We start from the raw sequence: 25249 nt of genomic DNA, 5'->3' as shown, positions 1-25249 counted from the left end.
TTTCTAATTTCTAATCAGGATATGTGTTTACTGAGCTTTACAGAGAGAGGAAGGGAGCGGGAGAGAGAGAGAGAGTGAGAGAAACTAAAATGTTAGAGAGAAATATCATTGTGAGAGAGAAACATTTATCAGTTGCCTTGGGTACCCACCCCATCCAGGGATCAAACGAACAACCTGGGTAGGTTTCCTGACCAGGAATCAAACCCTTGAACTTTCAGTTACAGGATGATGCTCCAACCACTGAGCAACACCAGCCAGGGTGAGTTTCTAATTTCTAAAGATTAAAGGAATAAACCAAAGTAGAACAAAGAAAATATTGTTAATCCAGCAAAAGTAAAAAAAAAAAAAAAAAGAATGAAACTCACATATATTTTAAGTGTTTTTTAAAATTGATTTTAGAGAGATATTGAGAGACAGAGAGACAGAGAGAGGGAGAGGGAGAGAAACATCAACTTGTAGTTCCAATTAATTATGCATTCATTGGTTGATCACTGTATGTGCCCTGACCAGGTATCAAACCCACAACTGTGAGATGATGCTCTAACCAACTGATTTACCTGGCCAGGACCATGAATATATAATAACCAACGGGCCAAGAGGGTCAGAAAGAAGCTGCACAGCACCAAGTCCGTGTCCCTTGGGGACAGGTGTAACATCCGACTTTGGAAAGGAAGCCCACAGGGTTGCTGGTGGCTGGGGAATCTAGATCTAAGTCCACAGCCATGAGAGGCTGCACCAAGAAAGGCGGACTGAAGAGCTGCCTGAGCTACATGGTGCCAGGGGGAGAGAAACTTGCAGTCATGTGGTTGTTTTGCCTTTGTTTTGTCTTTGCTTTCACTCATTAAACCCTGGTTAATGGGACTTTCAATTAGAAACACTCACACGAGGCTGCCATGCAGGTAGACATGCAGATTTGTGGAGTCTGGGGAGAGGCGACCAGGAATCTGGCACTGAGACATTTGTGACCCTCCAAACCTAAGCAGCCATTTTTCTCCTGAAGAGCCACCAGGCTCTCCCAGCAGCCTCAAGGCATCTAATACAGCCACACCCAGCCTACACCTTGAGCTTTACAAATAAAACAAAGACTCTGAATAACACCCAAGAGCAATCAGAGACTGGGCTGAAGAGGGGCCATTTAGTGCCAGAAAGCGATACAGCACCCCCTCCCCCTAAAGCCCTGTCAGAAATAGACATTTGAGTGACTGACAGCAGGCAGACAGGCAAAGCAGGCAGATTGGTCCTGCCTGATTGCAGCCAAGGCTGTTGAGATAGATACAAACAGAGGAGCAGTAGATCGCTTGGAACTTCAACATGGTGCTGACTACCTAACAGAAAACTGAGAAGTGGCAGACAGAATAGAATAGTGGGGTCTTAAACCAGCTCCCATGGGGCATTAAAACTAGACTGAAGCAAACAACACTTCACTTTTTAATTTTCTATATTTTACTTTAAAAATTAATATTTTTTGTTTTATCTTTTGTATTACTTTTTCTTCATTTAATTTTAAAATTTTATTTATTTTATGATTTTATCTTATTTTTACTTTTTGTCCTACTCTTTTCTCTCCATCTCTCCCTTTTTCATCCTGTTTTCTCCTGTTCTTATTTTAGCTTTTTCTCTTTCCTGTCTTTTTACCCCTTGTTAAAAGTTGATCATCTTTATCTGTTTTATACGTGTATTATTATTGTAGTCTCTGTTGGCTTACTCATGTATCTAATTTCCTCTTCCCTGCTCCAAGTCCATGCACCCCTCTCTTTTCTCTTTCTTCGCTAGTCAATTTGTTTTATGCTTTTGTTTTTCCTCTCCTCTCTTGCTCTCTTCTTCTCCTAATTGTTTAATTAGTTTTAATCACTAAACTCAAGCCTATCTGCTCTCTCCTCTATTCTCCTTTTCCAAAAATAAATGAATAGATTAAAAAAATTGTTTTATTTATTTACTTATTTTTCTTTTCTTCTTATCACTCATTCTCTTTCTACCTCCTCTATACTGAACTATGGTCCTTCTCCTGTTCATTCAATTCCTTAATCTTACTTTTTGTATATAAGCCCTGCCTCTACAGATTCTGTCCCCTCCCCTTTTTCTGGGTGTTTGCATTTTTTTTTGTTTATTTGTTTTGTTTTTTTTTTGTGGTGTTTTCATATATATATTATATGAAAATATTTATATATTATATATATATATATATATATATAATATATATATATATTTTTTCCTTTTGGCTCCTTTTTCTTTTCTCTCCGACTTTTTTTTTTTTTTTTTTTACCTTTCTTGATATCATTTTTGCTCTCTTTTCTTTCTCCTAATTCTCTTTTCTTGGTTAGTCACTTGGGGTTATCAGGGTCGTGAGTACATTCATATTTTCTTCCCTTTGTGTTGTGTCTTGTTGAGTTGTATTTTTTGCTGTTTGGTCAATAGGGTAGAGAGAGAGCCACATAAATATACACCCTGAGAGGAGACTCCATCCACGAATGGTACAACAACACTCAAGACCCAACTATACCAAGAGACTCAAATATCTCAAGTAGGAGGTATCTCTAGAATACCCAGCCCAGAAGACCTGAGAGAATGCACCACCGGGTCCCACAAAACATCTATTTAAGACAAACAAAAAATGTGGGTGGCATAGCAGTTTGATCTAATAGATAGAAACAATCACAAAGAAACAACAAAAACAGGGAGAAAAAGAATGAACTCCTATATGAAAGAAAAGGAGGAACCCCTATATGAAAGAAAAGGAGGAATCACCAGAAAAGGAAATAAATGAAATGGAAGCAAGCAATTTGTCAGAGAAAGAATTCAGAGCAATGGTTATAAAGATGCTGGAAAGGATGGAAGACAAATTGAACATGTGTAAGAATCAAGAGTAAATGAAGAATGACATAGCTGTAATAAAGAACACAATGAAAAGTTTCAACAGTAGACTAGAAGCTAAGGACTGCATCAGCAAGTTAGAAGACAAGGTAGAAAAAAACACCCAAGCAGAGCAGCAACTGGAAAAAAAAAAAACACACCGTAAAAAGCAGGAGGAGAGCCTAAGGGACCTTTGGGACAATATGAAATGAAACAATATCCGCATAATAGGGGTGCCAGAAGAAGAGGAAGGTGAGCAAGGAATAGAAAACTTGTTTGAAGAAATAATGACAGAACTTCCCTGATTTTGGGAAGAAAAAAGTCACACAAGTCCAAGAAACACAAAGAGTGCCAACAAGATGAATTAAAAAAGACTTGACACCAAGACACAGCATAATTAAATTGCTAAATATCAACAACGTAAGAATCTTAAAGGCTGCCAGAGAGAGACAGAAAGTTGCCTACAAGGGATCTCCCATTAGACTATCAACTGATTTCTCAACAGAAACACATCAGGCTAGAAGGGATGATGCTAAGAATACTATACCCATCAAGGCTATCATTAAAAATTGAAGGTGAAATCAGGAGCTTCACAGACAAAGAAAGGCTAAGGGAGTTTATGACCACCAAGACAGCAATGCAAGAAATGCTAAAGGGACTACTGTAAAAAGAAGAAATAGAAAGGGAAGAAGGAACACAGGCATAAAGAATAAAAATGGCAACTAACAAGTACCTATCAATAACCTTAAATATAAATCGATTAAATGCTCCAATCAAAAGACAGGGTAGCTGAAAAATAAGAAAACATGACCCATTAATTTGCTGTCTACAAGAGACCCACCTCAGAACAAGAGACTCACACAGATTGATAGTGAAGAGATGAAAAAAACTTTTTCAGGCAAATGGTCATGAGAAAAAAGCTGGAGTAGCAATACTTCCATCTTACAAAAAAAAAAAATATGTGTGTGTGTGTGTAATAATATATATATAAATATATATATATATATACAGATTCCAAAGAAAAAACTTCAAAATCTTCCTTGATTTTAGATGTACTTTCTCATTATTGATCAGTTATTAAATCCCATCAATTTGCCCTGGCCAGGTTGCAGGTTCAATTCCAATCAGGGTGCTCACAGGAAGCAACCAATTGATGTTTCTCTCACATCTTTATCTCTCTCTCTTCCTTCCTCTCTCTCTCAAATCTATAAACATATCCTCAGATGAGGATTTTTAAAATACTCTGAATTATATTTTGAATCCCCTGTATTCTAAAGTCACTACTACTTTATTATTATGAGGTACTCATTAACTTATTGGTATCTTTTATGAAGAGTTTTCAAACTAAAATACCCACCTCCAGACTCAACTTCTCTCCACTTAATCCTGTATTCTATCAAATATCTTTGTAGAATGCAGACTAAGTATGTTTGCCTTCTTAAAAACCCAACAACATCAGCCTAGTATACACTGAGTGGCCAGATTATTATGATCTCTGAACGCATAATAATCTGGCCACTCAGTGTATATCCTATATAATAAAAGGCTAATATGCAAATTATCCCCTCGACCAGGAGTTGGACCAGCAGGAAGGCTAGCCCATGTGTCCCCTCCCCCTGGCCAGGCTGGCCAGACCCCACCCATGCATGAATTCATGCACCGGGCCTCTAATACACACACACACACACACACACACACACACACACACACACACACACACATATATATACTGAGTGGCCAGATTATTATGCATTCAGAAATCATAATAATCTGGCCACTCAGTGTGTAAGACCTCTGACAATTTGGCTCCAACCATATATGTAGCTTCTTCTCTTACCTCTCCTTCTATGACATATGTAATGTTTTAACCAAACTATATACAGTAGGTCCTCGGGTTACATCGGAGATCTGTTCCTACAGTGCGATGTAACACGGTTTTCGCCGTAAGTTGGAACTCACCTACATAAGCACCTATGTCACTCACATGGAGCACATACACAGCAGTAATGAAGGGCAACAGTAAAAAAATTTAAAAGATAACAATTCCTGACCTTTACTTGTGGTAAATAAATAATAAAAAACATAAAGCACATATGTACGTACGTCGAAATGATGGAACTTTTTTAAAAAAATAAATAAATGGGAGATGGCGAAGTAACAACAAAACAACATATGTTGAGTCCGACGTAACTCGAGGACTGTCTATAATATCTCATCATTCTCCAAATACACATAATTCATTCATGCTTCTCTGTGTTCATGAAAATCTCTATTTTGGGGACATAGAGACAATGCCTCCTTTATTCATGTTTATTATTCTGTCCCCAACTAATTTTTCACATCTTTCAAGGCCTGGCTTAAATATCTTTGAGACAGTTTCTTACATCCCTCACAACTAGAGGAATTTTACTGCTCTTGTAGGATTTTACAGATAATTCTATCATAGCAGTTATCACACTGTATGACAGTTAGCTATTGCCTGCCTGTAATCCTGGAGAGACTGAATTTTTTCAGGACAGGGTTATGTCTTACAAATCTCTACATTTCTGCCCTAGCTGGTTTGGCTCAGGAGATAGAGCACTTGCCCATGGACTGAAGGGTTCTGGGTTTGATTCTGGTCAAGGGCATGTACCTCAGATGCAAATTCCCTGGCCCTGGTAAGGGTATATGCAGGAGGCAACCAATCAATGTGTGTCTTTCACATTGATGTTTCTCTCTCTCTCTCCCTCTCCCTCCCACTTTCTCTAGAAAAAGAAAAAAAATCAATGAAAAAAATATCCTTGGGTGAAGATTAAAAATAATAAAAATAAAGAAAATAAAGTTCACTTTCAAAAAAATTTCTATATTTCTGGTGTAGTATATACAATAAACATTTAATAGTAAGCATTAACTGGATGGATAATGACAAAATCAGAACTCAAGTTATTAGACTGGGATGAGCGGCGCTCCCATAGCGGGAGCAGCCACTCAGAGGGTGGGTCCACAGCGACTCAGCTGACTGGGATGAGCAGCTACTCCTGCAGCGGGCAGATCCCCGCAGGCACGCCCCCCACCAGTGCATGAATCCATGCACCGGGCCTCTAGTAGAGAATAATATTAAGCAGCTAAAACATGTGCAATTGTCCTAGAAGAAAAAGAGAAGGTGACAAAATATTTAAGAATAAATGGCTGAAAATTTTCCAGATTTAAAGAAAAATGATAAAACCACAATCTAATAGCACTACATACCCAGTAAAAACTGCTAAAATTAAACAGACAGAAACTACCAAGTATTGGAGAAGATATGGATGGCCTGAAATTTCATACATTGTTGGTGGGAATATAAAATACAACATACTTTGAAAAGCTATTTGGCAGTTTTTAAATAAAATTCAACATTATCTTACCATATGACCTATCTATTCTACTCCTAAGTATTTCCCTAAGAAATGAAAACAAATGCCCAACCAAAGACTTGAAAGCAAAAGTTTATAACTTTATTTGTAATAGCTCCAAACTTGAAACAATTCCAATATCCACCAACAAGTGAATGAATAAAGTTGGTGGTATATTCATACAATGAAATACTACTCTGCGATAAAATGGAATGAACTACTGGCCATAATATGAATGCATCTCAAAAACAACTTGCTGACCAAAAGAAGCCAGAAACAAAAGAGTAAATACTATATAATTACATTCACTTAAAATGATAAAAAAAATCTAATTTACTATGACAGAAAATAGATTATGGTTTGCCTGGGTCAGGATGGAATTGACTGGGGTGGCACATGTGATTTTTATGGGGTAATGAAACTGTGTTGTACCTCAATTGGCAGGTGGTTACACAGGCATATAAACTTGTCAAAACTCACTGAAATGTTCAGTGAAAATGGGTGCTCATTTTATTATATGTAAATTATTCCTCAATGAAAGTGATTTTAAAAATTGGTAACTTCCATATAGCTAAAAAAGTAATTAGAAAATGTTATGAAAAATATTTCATCTACAACATCAATTAACACAAATACCTAAATTATAAAATAGTCTAGGCCTTTATAAAAAGCATAAACACTGTAGTACTTAAGATAACACCTGAATAATTGAAGAAATATTTCACTTTTTTGTGTAAAAGCTTTAATATTATAAAGATGTCATATATCCTTCCAATTAATTTATTAATTCAGTTCTATGCCAATTAAAATCCTTTCAGGATTTTTCATTTAACTTAAACAAGTGATTCTAAAATTCATTTGGGAGAATAAGAGCTTAGAATGAAAAACCCAGTCAATGTAAAAACGACATATTTTTGTGTGAAGAAAAATGGTTAAACGTGTGTAATAGTGACACAGAAATAAGACAAAATAGATTGGAAGAAAATAGAATACAAAGTATAGAAAAAAATTTAAGGGATTTGTTACAGGATAAAATTGACATTTAAAATCAGTGTGGGAAGAAAAAACCTTTCTATAAATGGTGTTGAGACATTACCTATTCATGTGGAAAAGAATGTAGCTAGATCCCCACACATAATAAATTCTAGTTGTTTTAAAGAATTTAAAAAATAGAGCTAGTAAAAGTAATAGGAATAAAATAGAGAGGAACATATATATTTATAACTAGGGGCAAGAAGGAACTTCTGAATGAGTCATGCCCACTCTCACCACTCCTGTTCAACATAGTACTGAAAGTACTAGCCATTGCAATCAGACAAGAAGAAGAAATAAAAGGCATACAAATTGGAAAAAAAGAAGTAAAACTGTCCTCATTCACAGATGACATGATACTGTACATAGAAAACCCTAAAGACTCCATAAAAAAACTATTAGACTTAATAAATGAATTAGGCAACGTAGCAGGATACAGAATTAACGCCAAGAAATCCATGGCATTTCTATACACCAATAATGAACTTACAGAAAGAGAGACTAAAAAAGCAATACCATTTACTATTGCACCAAAAAAATTAAGATACCTAGGAATAAACTTAACTAAGGAGGTAAAAGACCTATACGCGGAAAACTACAGGACACTGAAAAAAGAGATAGAGGAAGACATAAACAGATGGAAGAACATAATGTGTTCATGGATTGGTAGAAACAACATCATTAAAATGTCCATACTACCCAAAGCAATCTATAGATTCAATACAACCCCCATTAAAATACCAACGGCATATTTCACAGACATAGAACAAACTTTCCAAAAATTCATCTGGAATAAAAAATGACCCTGAATAGCTGCAGCAATCCTTAGAAAGAAGAACAAAGTAAGTGGGATCTCAATACCAGATATCAAGCTGTATTACAAAGCCACTGTTCTCAAAACTGCCTGGTACTGGCACAAGAACAGACATGTAGACCAATGGAACAGAACAGAGAACCCAGAAATCAACTCAAACCACTATTCCCAAGTAATATTCCACAAAGGAGGCAAGAGCATACAATGAAGTCAAGACAGTTTCTTCAATAAATGGTGTTGGGAAAATTGGACAGATACATGCAAAAAGATGAAACTAGACCACCAACTTACACCATACAAAAAATAAACTTAAAATGGATAAAGGACTTAAACATAAGACAGGAAACCATAAAAATATTAGAGGAATCCACAGGCAGAGAAATCTCAGACATATGCTGAAGCAATTTCTTCACTGATACTGCTCCCAGGGCAATGGAAACTAAAGAGAAAATAAACAAATGGTACTACATCAAAATAAAAAGCTTCTGCACAGCAAAAGAAACTATCAACAAAACAACAAGAAAGCCTACTGCATGGGAGAACATATTTGCCAATGTTATCACTGATAAGAGCTTAATCTCCAACATTTACAGGGAACTCATACAACTTAACAAAAGGAAGCTAAACAATCCAATAAAAAAATGGGCAACGAATAGATACTTTTAGAAAGAAGACAGATGGAAGGCCAAGAGGCATATGAAAACATGTTGAAAGTCACTAATCATCCCAGAGATGCAAATCAAAACAACAATGAGGTACCATCTCACACCTGTCAGAATGGCTATCACCAACAAATCAACAAACGGCAAGTGCTGACGAGGATGCGGAGAAAAAGGAACCCTCGTGCACTGCTGGTGGGAATGCAGACTGGTGCAGCCACTGTGGAAAACAGTATGGAGTTTCCTCAAAAAACTAAAAATGGAACTCCCATTTGACCCAGTGATCCCACTCCTGGGAATATATCCGAAGAAACTAGAAACACCAATAAGGAAGGATATATGCACCACTATGTTCATAGCAGCACAATTTACAATAGCTAAGATTTGGAAACAGCCTAATTGCCCATTAGCAGATGAGTGGATTAGAAAACTGTGGTACATCTACACAATGGAATACTATGATGCTATAAAAAAAAGGAATTCTTACCATTTGCGACAGCATGGATGGAACTGGAGAGCATTATGCTAAGTGAAATAAGCCAGTAAGCAAAATATAAATATCACATGATCTCACTCATTTATGGAATATAATGAACAACATAAACTGATGAACAAAAAATAGATCCAGAGACCGAGAAACATCGATCAGACCAATAAACCTCAGAGGGAAGGTAGGGGTGGGTGGGGGTAAGGGGAAGAGATCAACCAAAGGACGTGTATGCATGCATATAAGCCTAACCAATGGACACAGACAACAGGGAGGTGAGGGCATGAGGGGGAGTAAGGAGGGTAATGGGGAAATAAGGACACATATGTAACACTTTAATCAATAAAGAAATTAAAAAAACATAAAGGGAAATATTGTTAAAATTATTACATTTAAAACCCTTTGGTATATCAAAAGCAGCTATATTCTGACTCCCTCTACTCCCTCTTTTTTTCTGTCAAGGTCAATTGAATGGTTTTATGCAGTGAACATTCTATTGTTGGAAGGAATAAAATATTTTTAGATTTAAAAGTTATTATAAGCAAAGTTAAACATCTAGTGGTGCACTGGGACAAGATATTTGCAATTCTTATAACACACAAAGATTTGATATAATGAATGAAAAAGAAAAATAACTGAATAGAAAAATGGACAAAAGATATGTATGAACAGGATAGTCATAGATAGAAGATATGACATACAAAAATATACAAAATTATACTCCTTTCTCTGTGAAGATTTAGAAGCCTAGAATGATATAAACTCATAAGAGTTGTCATTTTGGGTAGGGGAATGGACAGTAGGATTTGAAGGCACGCTCAAAAGGCTTTTTAAAAATAATAAAATTTAATTTAAAAGATTCATTAAATTTGGCAGTATGTATATAATGGGTAAACTTTGCTATAGGTTTCACTGGAATGGATATGTGGAGGCAAAAGTTAAATGGATGGAAAAATGAAGAGAAGGTTAGGATTCAGAGATAGGGGTTGTAGACTATTATTCTGAGGATGTGGACATGAAGGAAAATGGATGATGGAAAATAATAGATGGGACACTGGATCTAGAGAAGAGTATTTTTTGCTTATAATATCTATCTTTATACAAATTCTCTCACATGTGGAGTATAAGGAAGAGGCCATTAGATCAAAAACATAGAAAGATTGCAATATAGGAGAGAATGAATAATTCGATGAAGTGAATTATATTAACCCTTTGCACTTGCTTGCTTTTTTCTCAATTTCTTTATTCTAATGCTAACCGTGTCGAGTCACACTCAACATCCGAGTGCAAAAGGTTAACACTAGAGGCCCGGTGCATGAAATTCGTGCACGGGGATGTGTGTCCCTCAGCCCAGCCTGCACCTTCTCCAATCTGGGACATCCCTCTCACAATCCAGGACTGCTGGCTCCCAATTGCTCACCTGCCTGCCTTCCTGATTGCCCCTAACTGCTTCTGCCTGCCAGCCTGATCACCCCCTAATCACTCCCCTGCCAGCCTGACTGATGCTTAACTGCTCCCCTGCAGGCCTGTTTGCCCCTAGCTGCCCTCCCCTGCAGGCCTGGTCCCCCCCACTGCTCTCCCATGCAGGCCTGGGTCCCTCCCAACTGCCCTTCCCTGCAGGCCCGGTCACCCACAACTTCCTTCCTCTGCCAGCCTGATCCCAACTGCCCTCCCCTGCTGGCCTGATCGCCCACCACTGCCCTCCTCTGCTGGCCTGGTTACCCCTAACTGCCCTCCTCTGCAGACTTGATCGCCTCCAACTGCCCTCCCTTGCAGGCCTGGTCCTTCCCAATTGCCCTCCCATGCTGGCCATCTTGTGGTGGCCATCTTGTGTCCACATGGAGGCAGGATCTTTGACCACATAGGGGCAGCCATCTTGTGTGTTGGAGTGACAGTCAATCTGCATATTACTCTTTTATTAGATAGGATAGAGGCCTGGTGCACTGGTGGGGGCCAGCTGGTTTGCCCTGAAGGGTGTCCTGGATCAGGGTGGGGGTTTCCTTGGGGAGTAGGGCAGCCTGCTCGAGGGGCCTGTGGTGGTTTGCAGGCTGGCCACGCCCCCCGGTGACCCAAGCGGAGGCCATGGTATCTGGGATTTATTTATCTTCTATAATTTAAACTTTGTAGCCTGGAGTGGAGCCAAGCCTCCTGCTCGCTCCGTGGCTACTGCCATTTTTGTTGGGATTTCTTTATCTTCTATAATTGAAACTTTGTAGCCTTGAGTGGAGGCCTGGGCCCTCCAGGGTGTGTGGAAAGTTTGGCTTCCTCCATTGACAGGGAAACCCAAGCCTCCTGCTGGCTCTGTGGCCACAGCCAACTTGGTTGGGGTTAATTTGCATACTTACTCCTGATTGGCTGGTGGGCGTGGCTTATCGGTGTGGCAGAGTGATGGTTAATTTGCTTATTACTCTTTTATTAGATAGGATTAGACATTTAGGGACTATACATGCTTGTCAAGGATATGGTAATTTTAGAACATGACTGCTTCTGACCTACTAATTTCCATGGTATTCTACCACTGTGAAAATAATCCTAATGAGAAGCTTGTCTATGCAATATTCTGAATATATCAATACTTAAAAAAAAAAAAAACATCCTTAACTAAATATATTCATAGGGAAAAAATGAGAAAAAATTACCCTAAAAGAAATCCCCATTGCCAGGGAAAATTCAAAAGGAAGTGGGAAATAACAGCAGTTGAACATGCCTCCATGAGGCATGGACCAAAGGACAATCTTAAACAAACATTCTTCAAACGCTTCAAAGCCTGAAATATAAGCACAGTCATATTTAGACAAATTTATAATGGCCAGCAAGAAAATTATTTAAGAAAAATTTAAAATATATAGTCTTTGACTAAATTAAATCTTCCTGATTGTTCCTGGGCTTGAAATGTTAATAGATCATTTTATATGTCATGATAGATTGGATTACAAATCATTGCACATTTTATCAAATTTATTTTTACTTGATTTGAGAGCGAGATCGACTTGTTGATCCACTCATTTATACATTCATTGGTTGATTCTTGTATGTGCCCTAACCAGAAATCGAATCAGCAACCTTGGCGTAGCAAGAGGATGCTCTAACCAACTGAGCTACCTGGCCAGGGTCAAACACTGTTGTATTTTAATTCTTACAAAAGATCAATTTCTCTGTTCTTAAATAACTAGTTCTATCTCCCTTAATCTTCCTAGTAAATAGTATAAAGCAAGTATGGGTTTATATCCATCAGTTGACTTTCAGAAATGAACTATTTGATTAACGTAATAATTGTAAATAGAAAATATCAACATGATAAAAAAGAAAATCACTTAAAAGCTGCATAATTAACTAAAAGGGAGTACAATAAATTTTTTCATTGGTTTAAACTTTCTATTGGAGAACAATAAATTAGCACTGTCTATATTTATACTCCTGAGATATTACCACTAAACTTATATATTTGTCACATCTATTTGAGAAGCTATTATGTGAATCTTTTTAAAACCCAAATAGATTTGTGATCCCTAGATAATAATATTTTAGAAAATGTTATAGAAGATTAACTTTTACAATAATGCAAAAATAATCAGGGACATACTTTAACAGGGAAAAGTCATAAAACAAAAATATTATTGAAATTTTTAATCTCTCTGAAAAAAAACAAAAGAAACAAAAGCAAAAACCCTTTATAGGGTACTTTATCCTTTGTTAACTAAAAAGCAAATAGTTCTCCAATGAAGAGCCATAACTCCCAAATAATACAAATGCTGGATAAGGGCCATTTATCTCTATGCAAATAATTAAAGGCTATTTCTAATGGAGATCTTACATCACAGTAATGTCTCTTCATATCAGTAATAATGACAAGAAGTATAAATTTAGGTCCCAATATTTCTGCAAGTTTTTGTTCTTTATCTTAGTTGTGCTTACAGATTCCACTTGAAATAGCTATTAACAAAAATTCATCCTCTTTTTCTTTTCTACCAGCCTCTAATATTTAAAGTATTTTTACTCACGGTACAATGGGAAATCTACCTGTATATCGAGTCCAAGTCCAGCTTTTATTAGGATAAGGGTAAGGGCAATATTTCTTACAGTTGAAGACCACTCGCTACTAATATGGACATGCTCACTGATATATGGAGCATTCCTAATGGTAAAACCAGCCAATAACATCCCTTCAAAAAAGAAAATAAATCATATTTGATTCAGTTCATTTTTCCAAGAGAAAAACAGATATGTTTAATTTCCCTTTTTCAAACACACTATGTCTTTCATTACTTTGGTGAAGGGCAAGTTACACACATGTAGAGGAGACAGCATAAAGAAATGGAGGTAAAAAATGATATATCTTAATGGGGTACAACTAGTAATCCAGTGTTGCTAGGACATAAAGGGCAAAAATGGGAGTGGGAGAATGGGTAGGAGAATGGGCCTCAGATTGTGAATATATACTCCCACTCCACACTCCCACCTGCTTTGGCAGAGCAAGGCACCATGGGAAAGTTTTAGGCAGGAAGTGACATAAGGACTCTTGCATTTATGGTCTTGGTGAATAGATAGACATAAAATTGGAGGAGAAACATTGAAAAGCCTCTGCATAGTCCATGGTAGAGTTGGAAACATTACTTAAACTAGGATAAGAGTAAAATTTTGAAGAGGAGGAAAGAAGATTCAACGAATACTTATTAAGTGCTGAAAGAGTGTAATGGACATAGAAAGGGTGTTAGAAATAAAATGGAGATTATTTCTATTACAATTTTACTGAATATTTGGATGTATTGAATACTTAGAAGATATAGTTCTTACATTAATTTTACTCTGTCCACCTGGAGGTTATGTAAAAAGGTGATGAAGAAATAGGTATGAAACAGGTTAGGCAGGTGATATATCTATGACTACACACATAGTGGAGATGCCCAAACAGATTACTCAAAAACTGTAAGACTTTTTGATGCTATAGACACTATAATATTTGAATTTGTAATTGAATTTGAGTTACGTTATCTACAGAAAAATTCGGTCTTTCCCTAATTTTTTCTTTTCTATGATACATTTAAAATTAAGTAAAAAATGTCTTATTAAATGATAAAGCAACAAGAATCATATACTGAGTATATTTAAGTTATTTTAAAAATATATTTCAGAAAAAATCTGTGTGTATATACAGAGTATAAATACCTCTATAAATTAGGTATATATACATACATATACAATACATACACATATAAAGATGCTATATAAGTTATATTACATTAAAACATTTCTAAATTATATTTATTCTGACTAGAATATGCTCATAATTTACATGAAATCAATAAAAAGAAATTAAAGCTAATTATACCCTTACCCAAAAGAGGTGGAAGTGGAGGCATTGAAGATATTTTACAGACTTCCAAAAGTTTCCCCGCAATTAGGGAACAAAAAAAGACAATTAATAGTCCAAATGAATTTTCATCAGGGTACTGGCCATGGCTTGAGATTGACGAGATTGCAAACCATATCATAACAAGTAAAACTCCTGAAATATAAAAAGACATATCTATCTATCTTTATATACACATACATAGATATATACATCTGAAAATGGATTATATTTTATCAAATATCTTATTAATAGCCAGTGCTATCTAAAGATACATAGTGTAGACCACTGATTTTCAACTGGTATGCCACAAGAATTTTTAAAACATGTAATACCTTATTGTTTAGTCAGGGGCACTGACCTCTTTTCCTTTATATTGTCAAATAAAAAATTGACAACAGCCAATACAAAATTGCCATCAGGTATGAATGCCCTGTGTTGAAGCATAAATATATATTATAGAATTGCATCTTATTGGTCACAATTTATAATAAGATTGTGTATGATTGGTTAATTCTTGGTAACCAGAAATTCTTATATATATAGGCACCGGATTTTTAATTTTTATGTTTTAAATGTTTTTATTGATTTCAGACAGAGAGGAAGGGAGAGGGAGAGAGGATAGAAACATTAATGTGAGAGAGAAACATTGATCTGCTGCCTCCTGCACACTCCCTCACTGGGAATTGAGCCTGTAACTCAGGCATGTAGGCACCTGATTTTTAAAAAGTCACTTTGCAGCAAAAATGGTAGGTAATTACTATTAATTTTTTGGGTAAATCTATTGAAATTATACCTATATTTTTTGTCAGAATGGCAAACAATGTATTTTTTGGTGTGTCGCGGAATTTTAGTAATTAGGTTCTGTGTGCTGTGAAATGAAAAAGATTGAGTATCACTGTTGTAGACTAATATCTATTGCTAGTTTGAAGAAATATCTGTTTAACATATATTCTAAAATCCCTGCCAATTTATGGGATGAGATTGTTTTTTCTTTTATTGTTAGTGGGAGTACAGATAAGTACCTCCCACCTTTAACCCGCTATATGGGATGAATTTTAAACAAAGTTTCTTATTTTAAAAAATATCTTAAAACTTCATGGACAGTGTGACTTAGTGGTTGAGTGACGAACTATGAATCAAGAGGTCACCAGTTCAACTCCTGGTCAGGGTACATGCCCGGGTTGAGGCTCAATCCCTAGTAAGGGGCATGCAGGAGCCAGCTGATTGATGATGATTCTCTCATTGATGTTTCTCTCTCTCTCCCTAAAAATCCATAAAATCATTAGAATATTTCAAAACTATATGTGAATCCTTTAAAGTGCTTAATATTTCTCAAATTATATGACATTTTAAAAATGTTATGGCAATATAATGTGATTTACTTCATTTTATATTTTTAAAGTATTTTTTCCACGAGGAATAAGCTGATGATTGGTTGTGATACGAATTCTCCTATTTTTAACAGGAGCAGAATAAATGTTTGTATTGAAAGGGTAACTCGGTTGATATTTGGTATAAATCATTAAAGCAGATAAGGGCTGGACAAAAATGAAACCTGGCCTTTGGGTGAATATAAAGTATCTTAGTTATGTATAGGAAGCAGAGGTGGGTAGGGTAAGAAAGAATAAGGTAGTAGACATCTTGTTTCTAGCAAATAGATACTAAGGAAAGGCCCTACTAACAAGGGAATCCAAATGTGTTTTTTTTTTAATCTAACAGAAGTATTTTATTTTTTAACTAGTAGCCCGTTTGCACGAAGATTCGTGCAATAGACCTTCATTCACCTGGCTGCCTGCACCAGTTTTCTGCCAGCACCGGGGACCCAGGCCTTGGCTGTGGCCACCGCCTTCTGCCTTCTTTCAGGGTCGGGGCTTGGCCCCGGGCGGTGGCCTTGGGCTTGGCCGCACCCAACATCCCTGCTAAGGATCGCAGGAGCTGACCCCCAGTGGTTTCCTGCGATCGGCGCAGGCTCCCTGCTGGTGCCCAAGGCCGGAAAAGCCTCAGGCGGCTTTCCCGGCCTTGGGCTCCGCCACACACCAACATCCCTGCAACGGTTTCCTGGTGGGCGTGGTTGGTGGGCGTGGCTTGGTTGGTGGGCGTGGCTTTGCATAGTGAAGGTGCGGTCAATTTGCATATTTGTCTATTATAAGGTAAGATTGAATGTACTGGGATGAAATTGGTTAATAAAATTATGTAAGTTTCAGGTGTTCAATTCTGTAATAAATCATCTGTATATTATATTGTGTGTTCATCACCCAAAGTCAAGTCTCCTTCCATCACCATTTATTCCCCCTGTACTCTTTTCTTCCCCCTCCCACCCACCTTGCCCTGAGGTAACACCATACTCTCCACCATACTGCCTGTGTCTATGAGTTTCTTTTCTTTCATTTTTTTTCTTTTTGCTTAATCCCTTCACCTTTTTCACCCAGACCCAGGTGTTAGTCTATTCTCTGTATCTATGAGCCTGTTTCTATTTTGTTAATTTATTTTGTTCATTAGATTCCACATGTAAGTGAAATCATATGGTATTTGTGTTTCTCTGACTGGCTTATTTCACTTAGCATAATACTCTTCAAGCCCACCCATGCCGTCACAAAAGGTAAGATTTCCCTCTTTTTCTTCTTCTTCTTCTTCGTCTTCTTCTTCTTCTTTTTTTTTATGGCCAAGTAGATTCCATTGTGTAAATGTACCATGATTTTTTCAGCCACTCATCTACTAATGGGCATTTGGGCTGCTTCCAAATCTTGGCTATTATAAATAATGCTGCTATGAACACAGGGGTATATATATTCTTTCTAATTAGTGTTTCAGGTTTCTTTGCATATATTCCCAGAAGTGGAATTGCTGGGTCATAAGACATTCTATTTTTAATTTTTTGAGGTAGCTCCATACTGTTTTCAATAGTGGCTACACCAGTCTGCTTTCCCACCAACAGTGCACTAGGGTTCCTTTTTCTCCTCACCAGTACTTGTTGTTTGTTGATTAATGACTAGAGGCCCGGTGCATGAAATTCATGCACTGGGGGGGTTTTCCCTCAGCTCAGCCTGCACCCTCTCCAATCTGGGACCCCTCGGGGATGTCCAATTGCCGGTTTAGGCCCGATCCCTGCTGCCCTCCCCTGCAGGCCTGGTCTCCTCCAACTGCCCTCCCCTGCTGGCCTGGTCACCCCTAACTAACCTCCCCTGCCAGCCTGGTTGCCCCCAAATGCCTTCTCCTGCAGGCCTGGTCGCCCCCAAATGCCCTCCCCTGAAGGCCTGGTCACCCCCAACTGTCTTCCCTCCCCTGCAGGCCCAGTCGCCCCCAACTGCTCTCCCCTGCCAGCCTGGTCGCCCCTAACTGCCCTCCCCTGCTGGCCTGATTGCCCACAACTGCCCTTCCCTGCCAGCCATCTTGTGACCACATGGGGCGGCCTCTTGGGCGAGGGCATGATGATTAATTTGCATATTACCTCTTTATTATATAGGATAGCCATTCTGACAGGTGTGAGGTGGTATCTCATTGCTGTTTTTAATTTGCATTTCTCTGATCACTAATGGCATAGATTTTTTATAAAGTATGGATGACTGTAAATTGCCATCTATAAATTAAATGGCTATAGTCATTTACTATGAATCATAGTTTCTAATGCTTTTTCAGGTTCTTAAAACAGCTTATGTGATGGCTTTTTGGCTTCATAGTATTGCCAAGGGTAAAAGAGGAGGATTTTGACAAATTAAAAGCAGGATGTTAGAACTGAGATTCTTGTCCTCTCCCTTCTGACCATTTCTTACTCCACAAAACTGAACACTTGAAGGATTGAACTCTTACTAAAAGAATAGATCAGAAAATGTCATTCTACTGACAAAGAGAAAAGAAAAGGCAGTTTGTCTGTCTTCACTGATCTCTGGGAGGCAAAACAACCTCTGAAAATCCATATATAAATTGGTCTCAAATAACTTACGTTTAAGCAGAAATTTATATGAGTTGCATGGTTTTGGAGCCTCCAAACCCTAAGCCTACCATAAAAAGCATCTTTCCACGGAACTATCCCTAGGGCAGTTAGTAGATGCTAGTTCAAAATAACCCTAATAAACACTACTGATTTCAGATGCATAAAAGCCCAAAGATAAAGTCTCACTGAATCTGAAATTAATATAAAAACTTACAGAGGTAGAAAAATGGTGACAGATTAAGTAGGAGCTACAATGAAACTCTCCCAGGACCAAACTGTAATTACAACTAAAATATAGAAAAACCGTTCTGAACAATCAACTGAAGACTAGCTGGAGGGAACCTGATAACCAAGGATGGAAAGTGGAGACTGGATAGAGACTAGTAGGAAGGACAGAGGCATGAGAGGGCTGGCTGGGCTCCCACATAAAAAAAAAAAAAAAAAAAGAAAAAAAAAAGCCCCAAATGAAAGAACAAAAGATTTCTTTAGAAGAGCTAATGAAACGGAGATAAGAAATTTATCAAGATAGAGAAGAAGGGGATTGGCAGAAAGGTAGGGAAGGAGAGAGTGTGAGAGAGTGAGGGAGTGATAGAAGAGTGTGTGGACAGTTAGATTCTGCAGGTCTTCCAAGGGGCTGCCAAACTGGGCAGTCTTAGACAGTGGAGCCCTGCTCCCAATGCAGATACTCAGGTGTGGCCAGCATGGGCACAGAGACCACGCCATCTTGAGAAACAAAGCTGCTTGAGACTACGATCCTGGCCTCAGCACCACCCAGTCTGGTCTCAGACGCAAACCAGGACCCTACAGCCATTGGGGACAGAGACCTGAGACCACAGCTGCAGACCCACAGACACCAAGAATCCAGACATCCCGGCTGCAGATTTCCGTGAGTCACAGAGCCTATCCCCCTCCCTGCAGGCTTGCGGGCAGCGCCATAGAAACTGATAAACCCGCCCCTCGCACGGACTGCAGCGCCACTACAGAAATTTGAGCCTGGGAGCGTGTGGACACTGGGAATCTGTTCACCGCAACACAATTCAGTGACCAATTCCTAAGTCCACACAGGGGGGCAGTGCCACCTGACTTTGATTCTGGGCAAGTGTACACAGAAGTCTGTTTTCCGCAGAGCAGGAGCAAATCTCCTGCCAACACAGTGCTACTGTGCAACCCAGTCCCCCAAGCTGACCAGGACCCTGATTTTCCAGGCAGGAGGCAGAACTAAGCACCAGTGACTTGACTCTGTTTCTTATCGTGTGTGCCTGGGATCCCTGACTTCCAGTGCATTCACACTAAGAGCCAGTGACTCCAATTCTTGGTGCATGTGCACACAGAGACCCTGATTCTCAGCGCCAGGCCACACAAAGCAACAGAGACTCTGATACTCGATTCTTGGTGCAGGTACAGGGGAACTCTGACTCCTGGCACACACTAGGGGGCTCTGATTTTTGGCACACACCAGTGGGGTCTCTGTTTCAGTACGGTGCAGGCAGGGTCCCTGATTCTAGGTGCGTACACACTGAGCGCTGGTAATGCTGATTCTGGGTGAGCCTAGTTCCCACCAACCCACTGCAGCCACACATCTTAGTGTCGGAGCTCTTCAGTGACACTTGGGTGGTGCAAAGCTCCCAATGCAAACGGCCCATGCCCACGTAATTTGACATTTGAAACTTCTGGTGATAGTCAGAATGGGGAGATGACACAATCTCCAGAGGAAAGAAAATGAGGAGTCACCAAGAAAGGAAATTAGTGAAATTGAATCATGCAACATGACAGAAAAAGAATGTAGAGTAATAGTTGTACAATTCATACACCGGATGGATGAGAAAATCAACAACCTATACAAGAATCAGAAAGAAATGAAAAGTGATATACCTACAATCAAAAACACCATGGAAAGTTTCAACAGTAGACTATAAGAAGCAGAGGACCGAATTAATGAATTAGAAGATAAGGTAGAGAAACAAGCTCAATCTGAACAGCAACAGGAGAAAAAAATTAAAAAGCAGGAGAAAATCACGAAATGAAGTAATATACGTACAATAGGGCTGCCAGAAGGACAAGAAGAGCAGCAAGAATTAAAGATCTATTTGAAGAAATAATGACAGAAAACTTCCTGGATATGGGGAAGAAAAAAGTTACACAAGTACAGAGAGTCCCAAGCAAGATGAATTCCAAAAGAATCACACCAAGACACATCATAATTACAATGTCAAATGTTAAGAACAAAGAGAGACTCTTAAAGGCTGTAAGAGAGAGACAGAGAGTTACCTACAAAGGATCCCCCATCAGATTATCAAATGATGTCTCAACAGAAACACATCAAGCTAGAAGGGAATGTAAGGAAGTATACAAAGTGTTGCAAAGCAAATGACTGAGTCCAAGAATACTCTATCCAGCAAGACTATCACTCAAAATTGAAGGGGAAATCAGGAGCTTCACACACAAAAAAGGCTAAGGGAGTTTATCACTACCAAGCCAGCAATGCAAGAAATGCTAAAGGGAATGCTGTAAAAAGAAGAAATAAAAAGGTAAGAAAGAACACAGGCAAAAAATAGAAATGATTACAAACAAGTACCTTTCAATAATAACTTTAAACGTAAACGGACTAAATGCTCCAATCAAAAGACATTGAGTGGTTGAATGGATAAAAAAACACGGCCCATATATATGCTGTCTAAAAAAGACCCACCTCAGAACAAGGGACTCACACAGACTAAAAATGAAGGGATGGAAAAATATTTTTCAGGCAAATGGAAATGAAAAAAAACAATGCTGGGGAAGCAATACTTATATCTGACAAAAGAGACCTCAAAGTGAAGGCCATAACAAGAGATAAGGAATGCCACTTCATAATACTAAAGGGATTGATACAACAAGAGGATATAACCCTGATAAACATATATGAACCCAATGTAGGAGCACACAAATACATAAAAAAACTTCTGGGAGATATCAAGGGAGAGAAGGACAACAAAAAAATCACAGTAGGGGACTTTAATACAGCACTGACATCACTGGATAAATACTCTAGACAAAAAATCAGCAAAGAAACAGCAATCCTAAATGACTCACTAGATCAGATGGACTTAATTGACATCTTCAAAACATTTCACCCCAAAGCCACGGAATATACGTTTTTCTCAAGTGCACATGGGACATTTTCAAAAATAGACCACATATTGGGTCACAAGCAAAGTCTCCCCAAATTCAAGAAGATTGAAATCATACCAAGCATCTTCTCAGACCAGAATGGCATAATATTAGAAAAAAACTACAATAAAAACAATCCAAAAAAACTCAAAACACTTGGAAGCTGAATAGCATGCTATTAAATAATGACTGGGTTACCAATGAGATCAAATAAGAAATTAAAAACATCCTGGAAACTAATGACAATATGAACACAACAATCAAAAATCTATGGGACACAATGAAAGCAGTCCTGAGAGGGAAGTTTATAGGTCTACATGCCTACCTCAAAAAACAAGAAAAAATGGTAGTAAATCATCTAACTCTACAACTCAAAGAATTAGAAAGGGAGCAACAAGAAAAGCCCAGAGTGGGCAGAAGGAAGGAGATAATAAAGATCAGAGCAGAAATAAATGACATAAAGACAAAAAACCCCCAAAACAACTACAACAAAAAATAACAAAAAACAATACAAAAGATCAATGAAACCAAGAGCTGGTTCTTTGAAAGGATAAACAAGAGTGATGAACCTCTAGCCAGGCTCACCAAAAAGCAAAGAGAGAGGACACAAGTAAACAAAATCAGAAATGAAAGAGGCGAAATAACAACAGACCCCACAGTAATACAAAGGATTGTTAAAAAATACTATGAATAACTGTACTCCAACAAACTAGACAACCTGGAGGAAATGGACATATTCCTAGAAAAATACAACCTTCCAAACTCAATTAGGAAGATTCTAAACATCTCAATAGGCCAATAACTATGGAAGAAATTGAAGCAGTCATCAAAAAGCTTCCAGCAAACTAAAGCATGGGGCCAGATGGCTTCACAGGGGAGTTTTACCAAACATTCAAGGAAGAACTAAAACCTATCCTCCTCAGACTATTCAAAAAAAAATTCAAGGGGAAGGAACACTTCCAAGCTCCTTCTATGAAGCCAGCATTACCTTAATACCAGAACCAGATAAAGACAACACAATCAAAGAGAATTACAGGCCAATATCCCTCATGAACATAGATGCCAAAATCCTCAACAAAATTCTAGCAAAGCGGATCCAGCAGTACATCAGAAAGATCATACACCATGACCAAGTAGGATTTATCCAGGGAATGCAAGGATGGTACAATATCCGCAAATCAATAAATGTGATACATCACATAAACAAATTGAGAGATAAAAAATCACATAGTCATATCAATTGACGCAGAAAAAGCATTTGACAAAATCCAACACCCTTTCTTGATAAAAACTCTCAGCAAGGTGGGAATAGAAGGATCATACCTCAACATCATAAAAGCCATATATGATAAACCCACAGCCAACATCATACTCAATGGGCAAAAACTGAAACCATTTCCCCTAAGAACAGAAACAAGACAGGGATGCCCACTCTCACCACTCCTGTTTGACATAGTACTGGAAGTACTAGCCATTGCGATCAGACAAGAAGAAATAAAAGGCATCCAAATTGGAAAAAAAAGAAGTAAAACTATCCTTATTTGCAGATGACATGATACTGTACATAGAAAACCCTAAGGACTCCATCAAAAAACTATTAGACTTAATAAATGAATTCAGCAATGTAGCAGGATACAAAATTAATGCCAAGAAATCTATGGCATTTCTTTACAACAACAGTGAACTTACAGAAAGAGAGACTAAAAAAAAGCAATACTATTTACCATCACACCAAAAAAATTAAGATACCTAGGAATAAACTTAACTAAGGAGGTAAAAGACCTATACACAGAAAACTACAGGACACTGAAAAAAGAGATAGAGGAAAACATAAACAGATGTAAGAACATAATGTGTTCTTGTATTGGTAGAATCAACATCATCAAAATGTCCATACTACCCAAAGCAATCTATAGATTCAATACAATCCCCATTAAAATACCAACAGCATATTTCACAGACCTAGAACAAATTTTCCAAAAATTCATATGGAATAAAAAATGACCCTGAATAGCTGCAGCAATCCTTAGAAAGAAGAACAAAGTAGGTGGGATCTCAATACCAGATACCAAGTTGTATTACAAAGCCACTGTTCTCAAAACTGCCTGGTACTAGCACAAGAATAGACATATAGATCAAGGGAATAGAATAGAGAACCCAGAAATCGACTCAAACCACTATTCCTAAGTAATATTCCACAAAGGAGGCAAGAGCATACAATGGAGTCAAGACAGTTTCTTCAATAAATGGTGTTGGGAAAATTGGACAGATATGTGCAAAAAGATGAAACTAGACCACCAACTTATACCATACACAAAAATAAACTTAAAATGGATAAAGTACTTAAACATAAGACAGGAAACCATAAAAATACTAGAGGAATCCACAGGCAGAGAAATCTCAGACATATACCGAAGTGATTTCTTCACTGATACTGCTCCCAGGGCAATGGAAACTAAAGAGAAAATAAACAAATGGTACTCCATCAAAATAAAAAGCTTCTGCACAGCAAAAGAAACTATCAACAAAACAAGAAAGCCCACTGCATGGGAGAAATATTTGCCAATGTTATCACTGATAAGAGCTTAATCTCCAACATTTACAGGGAACTCATACAACTTAACAAAAGGAAGATAAGCAATCCAATAAAGAAATGGGCAACGGACCTAAACAGATACTTTTAGAAAGAAGACAGAAGAAGGACAAGAGGCATATGAAAAGTTGCTCAAAGTCACTAATCATCCTAAAGATGCAAATCAAAACGTCAATGAGGTACTATCTCACACCTGTTAGAATGGCTATCATCAACAAATCAACAAATGACAAGTGCTGGGGAGAATTCGGAGAAAAAGGAACCCTCCTTCACTCCTGGTGCAGCCACTGTGCAGAACAGTATGGAGTTTCCTCAAAAAACTAAAAATGGAACTCCCATTTGACCCTGTGATCCCACTTCTAGGAATATATCCCAAGAACTAGAAACACCAATCAGAAAGGATATATACACCCATATGTTCATAGCAGCACAATTCACCATAGCTAAGATTTGGAAACAGCCTAAGTGCCCATCAGCAGATGAGTGGATTAAAAAACTGTGGTACACCTATACAATGGAATACTATGCTGCGGTAAAAAAAGAAGGAATTCTTACCATTTGCAACAGCATGGATGGAACTGGAGAGCATTATGCTAAGTGAAATAAGCCAGGCAGAGAAAGATAAATACCATATGATCTCACTTATTTATGGAATATAATGAACAACATAAACTGATGAACAGGGACAGATCCAGAGACAGAGAAGCAGCGATTAGACTATCAAACCTCAGAGGGAAGGTAGGGGAGGGTGGGGGTAAGCGGGAGAGATCAACCAAAGGATTTGTATGCATGCATATAAGCCTAACCAATGGACACAGACAACAGGGGGGGTGAGGGCATGAGTGTGTGTGTGTGTGGGGTTAATGGGGAATTTGGACACATATGTAATACCTTAATAAATTAAAGACTGAAAAAAAATTTATCAAATATAGAGTTCAGGATAATGATTACAAGGATGCTCAACAGTATGAGAAAAGTTGTAAGAACTATGAAAAATTACAAGTTA

The 25249-nt window shown here is 38.0% G+C and overlaps 1 protein-coding gene across 1 annotated transcript in view; it reads right to left on the bottom strand.

The window, feature by feature from the left end:
- Positions 1-25249, bottom strand: part of LOC103299803 (sodium/hydrogen exchanger 9B1) — an 88132-nt gene that overhangs the window by 40931 nt on the left and 21952 nt on the right. Inside the window, 3 exon segments of the mRNA XM_054721826.1 lie at positions 11856-11983; positions 13237-13379; positions 14552-14722. Coding sequence (XP_054577801.1) covers positions 11856-11983; positions 13237-13379; positions 14552-14722 — 442 coding nt within the window.

Source organism: Eptesicus fuscus, chromosome 2 (assembly GCF_027574615.1).
Source record: "Eptesicus fuscus isolate TK198812 chromosome 2, DD_ASM_mEF_20220401, whole genome shotgun sequence".
Taxonomy (NCBI): Eukaryota; Metazoa; Chordata; class Mammalia; order Chiroptera; family Vespertilionidae; genus Eptesicus; species Eptesicus fuscus.
Note: the sequence above shows the minus strand (reverse complement) of the source record. Positions and strands in the feature narration are given on the sequence as shown.